The sequence below is a fragment of the Lepus europaeus genome, chromosome 3, assembly GCF_033115175.1.
Source record: "Lepus europaeus isolate LE1 chromosome 3, mLepTim1.pri, whole genome shotgun sequence".
Lineage (NCBI taxonomy): Eukaryota > Metazoa > Chordata > Mammalia > Lagomorpha > Leporidae > Lepus > Lepus europaeus.
The window spans coordinates 102,901,037-102,910,259 of NC_084829.1; the positions used below are offsets into that span (position 1 = coordinate 102,901,037).

The 9,223-nt window shown below is 48.1% G+C and overlaps 1 protein-coding gene across 2 annotated transcripts in view; it reads right to left on the reverse strand.

Moving 5' to 3' along the window:
* HACE1 (HECT domain and ankyrin repeat containing E3 ubiquitin protein ligase 1) overlaps window positions 1–6,220 on the reverse strand; it is a 133,993-nt gene extending 127,773 nt beyond the window's left edge. For both annotated transcript variants that reach the window (XM_062186556.1, XM_062186555.1), the window contains exon 1: window positions 5,956–6,220. In XM_062186556.1, the coding sequence (XP_062042540.1) occupies window positions 5,956–6,031 (76 nt within the window). In that variant the 5' untranslated portion in view covers window positions 6,032–6,220. The remainder of the gene's footprint in view (window positions 1–5,955) is intronic.
* Window positions 6,221–9,223: the final 3,003 nt, after the last annotated feature.

The following is a 9,223-nucleotide window of genomic DNA, read 5'->3' on the forward strand; positions in this document are numbered from 1 at the left end:
CCAAGATACCTGCATATAACAACCAAAAGTTAAAAATGCAACAGTATCCTTCACAAGTGCAATACATTCTAATTAGTTTTATACTTTGCTAATTTTTTAAAAATACTGATTGCAACCACTAAATTGTTCTCAATAACTACTAATGAGTCACCACCACAGGGAGTCGAAATCACCACACTAAGACTCCCTGGGCATGATGACATTCTTTTTTTTTTTTTTTTTTTTTGACAGGCAGAGTGGATAGTGAGAGAGAGAGAGACAGAGAGAAAGGTCTTCCTTTTTGCCGTTGGTTCACCCTCCAATGACCACTGCGGCCAGCGCATCTCGCCGATCCGAAGCCAGGAGCCAGGTGCCTCTCCTGGTCTCCCATGCGGGTGCAGGGCTCAAGGACCTGGGCCATCCTCCACTGCCTTCCCGGGCCATAGCAGAGAGCTGGCCTGGAAGAGGGGCAACCGGGATAGAATCCGGCACCCCAACCAGGACTAGAATCCGGTGTGCCGGCGCCGCAAGGTGGAGGATTAGCCTGTTAAGCCACGGCACCGGCCATATGACTTTTTTTTTTTTTTTTTTTTTGACAGGCAGAGTGGATAGAGAGAGAGAGAGAGAGACAGAGAGGAAGGTCTTCCCTTTTGCCATTGGTTCACCCTCCAATGACCACTGCGGCCAGTGCATCTCACTGATCCGAAGCCAGGAGCCAGGTGCTTCTCCTGGTCTCCCATGCGGGTGCAGGGCCCAAGCACTTGGGCCATCCTCCACTGCCTTCCCGGGCCATAGCAGAGAGCTGGCCTGCAAAAGGGGCAACCGGGATAGAATCCGGCGCCCCAACCGGGACTAGAACCCGGTGTGCTGGCGCCGCAAGGCGGAGGATTAGCCAGTTAAGCCACGGCGCCGGCCTTTTTATTTTATTTTATTTATTTTTTTATTTTTGACAGGCAGAGTGGACAGTAGAGGGAGACAGAGAGAAAGGTCTTCCTTTTTGCCGTTGGTTCACCCTCCAATGGCCGCCGCGGTAAGCACGCTGCGGCCGGCGCACCGCGCCATTCCAATGGCAGGAGCCAGGTGCTTCTCCTGGTCTCCCATGGGGTGCAGGGTCCAAGAACTTGGGCCATCCTCCACTGTACTCCCTGGCCACAGGCAGAGAGCTGGCCTGGAAGAGGGGCAACCAGGACAGGATCGGTGCCCCGACCGGGACTAGAACCCGGTGTGCCGGCGCCGCAAGGCAGAGGATTAGCCTGTTAAGCCACGGCGCCGGCCTGACATTCTTTATTTCTCATATGATACACGCCCCAGTAAAAATGTGAATGTCTAACCCATGACAATTTCAATTCAGCCACTCCAGAATAAACAAACAGGAAATATCCTTATTTGTGGCTTAAACTTACAAATCAAGATAATACCTAATTTCAAATGAGTATTAATATCTTAATGTTCACATTGATTTTATTTATAAGTTTTTTATTTAATTGAAAAGCAGAGTGACAGAGAAAGGAGGGAAGGAGGAGCAGAGAGAGAGCAAGAGAGTCAGCATGTGCTTCCATCTGCTGATTCACTCCTCAAATGCCCACACCAGCTGGGACTAGCTCAGGCCAAACCCAAGAGTCAGGAACTCCACCCACATCTCCCACATGGGCGTCAGGAACCCAGGTACTTGGGCCATTGCTGCTGCCTCCCAGGCACGTTAGCAGAGAGCTGTATTAGATGTCTGGAGTATCCAGGACTCAAACAAAGCACTCTAATATGGGATACAGGCATCCAAAGCAGCAGCTTATGCTGTGCTACAATACGTGCCCAATAAAGATTTTATTTAGATAAAATTTAAATGTAGATCATATCATTTATTTACTTATTCATTTGAGAGGCAGAGAGACAGAGTTCCTATCCGCTGGTTCACTCCCTAAAATCCCACAACGGCCATTGTTGGCATTTGGGGAGTGAACCAGCAGATGGAAATCTTTCTGTCTTTCTCTCTCTCCCTCTCTCTCTCTCTCTCTGTAGCTCTTTCAAATAAATAAATCTTTTTTTTTTTTTTTTTGACATCAGAGTGGACAGTGAGAGAGAGAGAGAGACAGAGAGAAAGGTCTTCCTTTTGCCGTTGGTTCACCCTCAACTGGCTGCCGTGGCTGATCCGAAGCCAGGAGCCAGTTGCTTTTCCTGGTCTCCCTTGCGGGTGCAGGACCCAAGGACTTGGGCCATCCTCCACTGCACTCCCTGGCCACAGCAGAGAGCTGGCCTGGAAGAGGGGCAACCGGGACTAGAACCTGGTGTGCTGGCGCCGCAAGGCAGAGGATTAGCCTATTGAGCCACGGCGCATAAAATAAATCTGAAAAAAAAACAAACAAACAAACAAACAAAAAAAAACACCCACACAGAGCTTCCTTTTCCACACTCCTGAAAACACTTCCTAAGGATTAGGTAATAATTATAAAGATTTCAGAGTGAGAAGAAAAATTTAATCTCTTACACTTTGATATATGTTGGCCATTTTTATTAATCTAATTTAGGAATTCAATTACTAAAGGAAAACCTTAAAGAACAAGTGGCTTTGATTCATTATATACAATTCTTCCTTAAACCATCAGATGGGAGCGATTTTTCTTAAACTGAAATTACCCTAATCACCATTCAAAAACATATATTAAAATGGGTTTAGGAGTCTGTGCTGTGGCACGATGGATAAAGCTGCTGCCTGGGGTGAGGGCATCCAATGTGGGCACTGGCTGGAGTCCCCGCTGCTCCACTTCAATCCAGCTCCTTGGTAAATGTGCCTAGGAAAGCAGCAGAGGATGGCCCAAATGGTTGGGTCCTTGCACCCACATAGGAGACCCAGAAGAAACTCCTGGCTCCTGGCTTCGGACCAGCCCCACTCTTCTGTTGCAGTCGTTTGGGGAGTGAACCAGTAGATGGAAGTTTCTCTCTTTTTCTCTCTCTGTAACTCTGCCTTTCAAATAAAATAAATCTTTTTTTAAAAAATGGGTTTAGATTCTATTATTTCATTAAACAAATCACATTCACTGTAAGTGCCATAATTTAAACTGTAATATTTTCTCCACATATGTGAACAATACACTCTTTTAAGGGCCACTGAGAATCCATATCCTCAACTTCTGTCTTTCCCTTCTCTTTCTCTCTCACAAGCATAATCCCCTGTGTTAGCCCTACCTAGAATGATTCAACAACCTGCACTTCATTACTCTGTGCACTTCAACACTCAAGTTTCCTCTGTCTCTGGGAAACATAAATGCACCCGCCCCCCCCCCACCTACAAATCCAATAAATCAATTGCCCACCCAACTCATCTTACAGGACAATGATAATTTTATAGTAAAACCTGATTTAAAACTTTAGAGCCTTAATAATTTGTTCTTCAATGCTTATTGGCTGCTAAGTTCTAACAAAGCCAAAATAAATCTTATTTCCTAAATTTAGAAAAATCTCAGAGATCTTTCAGCCCTTAAAATTCAAGCATAACAATGTGGATTTTTATAACGAAAAGGTACTACATAAGATATACTTGAAAGCCAGACATAGAAAATTCAAAAAGATTCAACAGAACTTAGAGACAACAATAAATTAAATTCAAGGAACCGGTTCACTATAATCAAAGAAAAATGTAAACAACATGAAAAATGTTTAATCTTTAATTGTAGTACTCCAGTTTCCTGGCACTCTAAAACAGTTGGTGGAACTGTCTAAGGTATGAGTTGAGAAACTGATACTTAGAGCCTTAAAAATGCTGACATAATTAGATCTTAGTCTTCTACAAATTGACCCTAAGAAAATAGTTAGGCAGACTAATTCTTAACTATTAAGCTGCTCCTCATAAAATCACTTATAAAAGCAAAAATTAGATTCAACACTTGTTATACTCACGCTTTGAAATCCTGCAAAATCTTCAGACATATTTAAGATATTTTTTTAAAAAGTTTGTAATGTTTTCTAAATACAAAATAAAAAGTATGTATTATGATCTTAAATTGGGAGAGAAAAATAACAATGGAAGGAAATAAAATGCTAACATTGTTTTATTACTGGGAAGTGCAATGACAGCTGTTTTATTTTATTATTCTTTACTTTCCAAATTTCCCACAATGAAAACATACTACTTTTCAAACCATCCTTTAGGGGCAGGCATTCTGGTTTAGTGGGACACTGCCTGCCAGTCCCAGCTGCTCCACTTGGGCTCCAGCTCCCTGCTAAGCAGATGGACCGTGTTGGGGTCCCTGCCACCCACGTAGGAGATCCAGATGAAGCTCCTGGCTTCTATCTTGTTGCAGCAATCTGGGGAGCATACCAGCTACAGAAGGTCTGCCTCTCCCTCCCTCTGTAACTAATCATAAAACAAAACAAAAACCCAACCTTCAATAAAATCTCCTGAATTACATTCATGTAAAAAGTACTGAGACTCGAACTAGGTAATACAAAGTGCAAAGTCAATGAAACTGTACATGCAGCCTTCACATACCAACAATCTGACTATGAGAAATATGTTGTCACAGCAGCACTTAAGAAATGGATTCAGGCCGGCGCCGTGGCTTAACAGGCTAATCCTCTGCCTTGCGGCGCCGGCACACCGGGTTCTAGTCCTGGTCGGGGCACCGATCCTGTCCCGGTTACCCCTCTTCCAGGCCAGCTCTCTGCTGTGGCCAGGGAGTGCAGTGGAGGATGGCCCAAGTTCTTGGACCCTGCACCCCATGGGAGACCAGGAGAAGCACCTGGCTCCTGCCATCGGAACGGCGCAGTGCGCCGGCTGCAGCGCGCCTACCGCGGTGGCCATTGGAGGGTGAACCAACGGCAAAAAAGAAGACCTTTCTCTCTGTCTCCCTCTACTGTCCACTTTGCCTGTCAAAAATTTAAAAAAAAAAAAAAGAAAGAAAGAAATGGATTCAAAGGTTGGAAAGAGAGAAAAAAAGTTGAAGATGGAAGTCAAGGTACCAAAATCAGGATTATTTTAAGTCAATTATTTCACACTAGATGGGTATCAGACACAAAATCATTTTTGAGAAACAATCACCACACATCCTTCCTATTCTGCGTCTTAAGTAGAAACCAGGGAAAACTTTTCCAAGAGAATTATCCCCCAAGTCCCCAGTCTCACATTTCTTTCACGACTCTCTCCAAGGCCTACTTCGCTAACCTACAAACCTCCCTGGCAGCAATTCAAAGAAAATTCTGAAACACAAAATAAAACCGCTACAAAGCAGAACAGAATTCACCAGCTAGAACCCGGCATAAAGATGCAAGTGTCTTAGAGGCAGCAATGCCACTCCCACTGCCACTAAACCCCCTGAACCCTGGGGCTGCACACAAAACAGCGCCCCCCACTCCCATCTCTTTCATTCCTGGCGCTGTACCAGTCCCGAGGGAACCCTGGCACACTGAACTCAAAGTCCTGAACTCCAGGGTCCACGCCTCATTCCTCTTTGTAGTCTCGGCCCAGTTCCGACCGAAGCCCCCCTTCGGATGAACAAATGAAGACTGGGGGGCAGGCATACGTGTCAGGGACAGTGGACACACTGCTAAGGACACACGGTCGGCTCCTGGAGGAACTGCGTGATGTTGGACAACCTTTTGTCTGTGTCCGTTTTCAAAACGCACGCAGAAAACTGGAACACGGCCCACAACTGTTAATGTTTCCTGAATCCGGGTCTCTGCCCTGCGGCTCATCTTTCTGCCTCTTGATTCTGTATCTCTATGTGTGGCAGACCTCGGTCCCGCTTCTCCCCGCAGGAGGAGCCGCACACAACCGACCCCTCCCGCAAACTCCCCACCTGCCGCACCCGGAGCCGCGGGCCGCTGAAGGCCGGGGGGTCGCGGCACCGGCCCCCTCCCGGCTGACGAAAGTCAGAGTGGGCGTTTTCTCAGCTTTCGCTGAGTTTTTCCTCGGGACCCTGACGCGCCCCGAGCCCCCGCCCTCGAGCCGCCCCGCGTCGCCCCCCGCCCCGCGGCCCCGCTCACCCTCGGGCAACTCCACGGTGCGCGCGCGGCGCAGCGAGCGAGTCAGGCGGTTGAGCTGCTCCATCGCTCTCTCCATCCTCGGCGCGTCCGCCGCGATCGCCCCGCCGCGCCGGCGGCCTCCGCGCCCAGCGCCCTACATCCCGCCCCGGCCCCGTCCAGAGAGCGGAGGAGCGAGATCAGCCAGCGCCTGGGACTGCTCGTGCCCGTTCAGGGGCCGCGTCCTCCGGCCAGGTAGCAGTGGCCACCGACGCGGGGGACACCGCCGCCGCCGCCGCCGCCCCTGCTCGCGCCTTCCTGCCTCCGCCGCTGCCGCCTCCGCGGCTTCCCTCCCGGGCTCGCAAGGCCTTCTGGGAATGGTAGTTCAGCCGAGCGGCGCCGCGGGCCGGGGGCGGAGCCACGCTGGGCGCTCCGGGGACCCGGCCCAAAGTACACCGGGTAGGGGTTTGTGATCTGAGGTCAACGCCAGGACTGCCAGTCTCTGGAGAGACTTCCTGGGGGCTCTCACGCCCTCTCCTATCCTCCAAAGTTGTGCAGGAGCAGCCCCCTGCACGCCTGTCACTCCCCTAATGGAGCTGACTGAAGGTTTGCACAATTCTTCCTCAGTGCTTCACCACCATCCTAGTACTGGTACATTTGTTTTCCAGATATGTGAACTCTTACAGTATCTCCAGATGTCATATTAAAGAGTAATAAAATCGAACACATGCAAAAGCAAAATACTCTTTTTTTCCCCCTTTGCTGTATGTAACTTAACAGCTTTTCCTCCAGCGGGGTGACTTCGGGGGGGGGGGGGGGGCAGGGGGGGGAAGGTACAGGGCTGGTCTTCCGCCTTGTGGAATCCTGTACTTTACCACAGCACCTGGCACAAAGTTGGTGCTTGGGGGACATTTTAAGTGGTGACAGCCTGAAAGAAAGTTTTTGCTTATTTGTTGCAGTACTGAAGTTGTACTGTGACGATGACCAATGTCGGCGGGCAATCTTTGACTTTGTGACTTTGTGACACTGAATACCAACAAAGTGTGGAAAAAATGACAGGGAATTGGTGCGGGGTGGGGCATATCCTAGTTCTCAGCTGGCACAGGAGTTGAACACCAGGCTGAGTTAAAACAGAAATCAGAGCAGAATCCAAGTGGCTGAATAGGAGCCCAACACCACTGACAGTGAAGAGCTAAGGGAGAGCTGATTTCCTCTTGGATTCATCAGAAGGGGCCGAGGTGATTCTCAAGTAAGAGAAAGGCAAAGGGCTTGCCCTTCTCAACTTTTCCTTCCTCAAAGAGGTGAAGCTCTTCCTGCAATGAGTGGGCACCTGTATGGGAGACAAAGTCTCACTTCCCTAACCAGGATATAAAGGAATACATGGTGTTCCCTTCCTAGGCCATCGTAGATGAGTTCCAACCTCAACTAGTGGGCCCTTGTGCCAGTGACTACAGACTCAGAGAACTTCCAGCATCCTCACATAACCAGCTGATTCAGCTGAGACCTAAACCAGTCTGGCAACAAGGTAGGAGAGGCCAAAGCTTCAAAGGAATGACAAATGCTATGGGTCAGTCTGGGCCGTGCCCATCCCTTTTCAACCTGGCTTCAACTGGAAATGGCCCAGCCTTGCCTGTCTTCCCAATACCAGTCGAACAAGATTCCCACTGCTGAACAGAAGTGAAGCCCTCAGCCCCTGTTGTTGCCAGGGCTCCTTTCACAGTTGCTCCATATAAATCACCTCCAGTGTCCAGTGGCAAGCAAGCCCAGAGTTTGCCCAATAACCTTCCTGGTGGGCATTGCTTCCCAGGCTGATCACTGTTCACCACAGGAGCAGCAGATACTAGGAGAACATTAAGAATGCTGCCATAGATGTCAGTCCCAAATTCTGAAATGTGGTGCAGCTGGCCAAATAGCTCTGCTCCAAGGTGTCTGAAGCTGCAATATTAATACAGGCTTCCCAGATGCTGTCCAATAGAACTTTCTACAGTGATATAAATGTTCTAGAATCTGCAGTGTGCAAAATATTAGTCACTAACTATAGGAGCCTATTGGGTGCTAGAAATGTGACTTCCGCAACTGATTTTAAATATGTATTTAAACATAGTTAAATAGCCACATGTGCCCCAGTCTACCATATTAGGGTTGTTCATCACACCAGGAAGGAAGCTGTGCCAGAACACACACACACACACACACAGTTCCTCATAAATTATTAAGAGCCACAGATTTTCTCACTTGTCCTGTGGACACCAATAACAATATTAACTGGAAGTTTTAAAAGTTCACTTTGTATCACAAATGCCATTGCCAAAAGCCTAAAGTTGAGGCCGGTGCTATGGCATAGCAGGTAAAGCCACCGCCTGCAGTGCCAGCATCCCATATGGGTGCCAGTTCAAATTCCGGCTGCTACACTTCTGATCCAGCGCTCTGCTATGGCCTGGGAAAGCAGTGGAAAATGGCCCAAGTCCTTGGGCCCATGCTCCCAAATGGAGCCAGGAAGAAGCTCCTGGCTCCTGGCTTCAGATTGGCACAACTCCGACCGTGGAGGCCAACTGGGGAGTGAACCAGTGAATGGAAGACCTCTTGGTCTCTCTGCCTCTCCTCCTTTCTCTGTGTAACTCCGACTTTCAAGTAAATAAATCTTTTTTAAAAAGCATAACATTTTCATGTACAGCAATCCAGATTCTTCTGTGGCCCAGTGTTAATTTTCTCTCTTTCGCTATTTCTGGATTTCCCCACCCCATGCCCCAAAGTTGTTTTTTTAGAAGTCCCCAAGCTTATGTGTCTCCTTTTAAAATAAGAATCAATTCTCCACTTTGCATATGGCCCTGTCTAAATGCCAATGGAGTTTGTGGACTCAAAAGGCTTCCATAGCCTTGGAAGCTCATGTTAAGAGCCTCAGGTGGTCACTGACACAAAAAATAAGAGTGTTAATTGTTAAATCAACAACAGGAGTCACTATGCACTTACTCCCCATGTTGGATCTCTGTCCTTAATGAGGTGTACTATGAGAATTAACAGTAAAACTTGTATTCAAACTGTACTTTATACTTTGTGTGTCTTTGTGGGTAATCAGTTAAAATATCTACTTAGTAGACTTGGTCTTCTGTATATAAAGTCAATTAAAAATGAACCTTAATGGCGGCCAGCGCCGCGGCTCACTAGGCTAATCCTCCGCCTTGCGGCGCCGGCACACCGGGTTCTAGTCCCGGTCAGGGCACCGATCCTGTCCCGGTTGCCCCTCTTCCAGGCCAGCTCTCTGCTGTGGCCAGGGAGTGCAGTGGAGGATGGC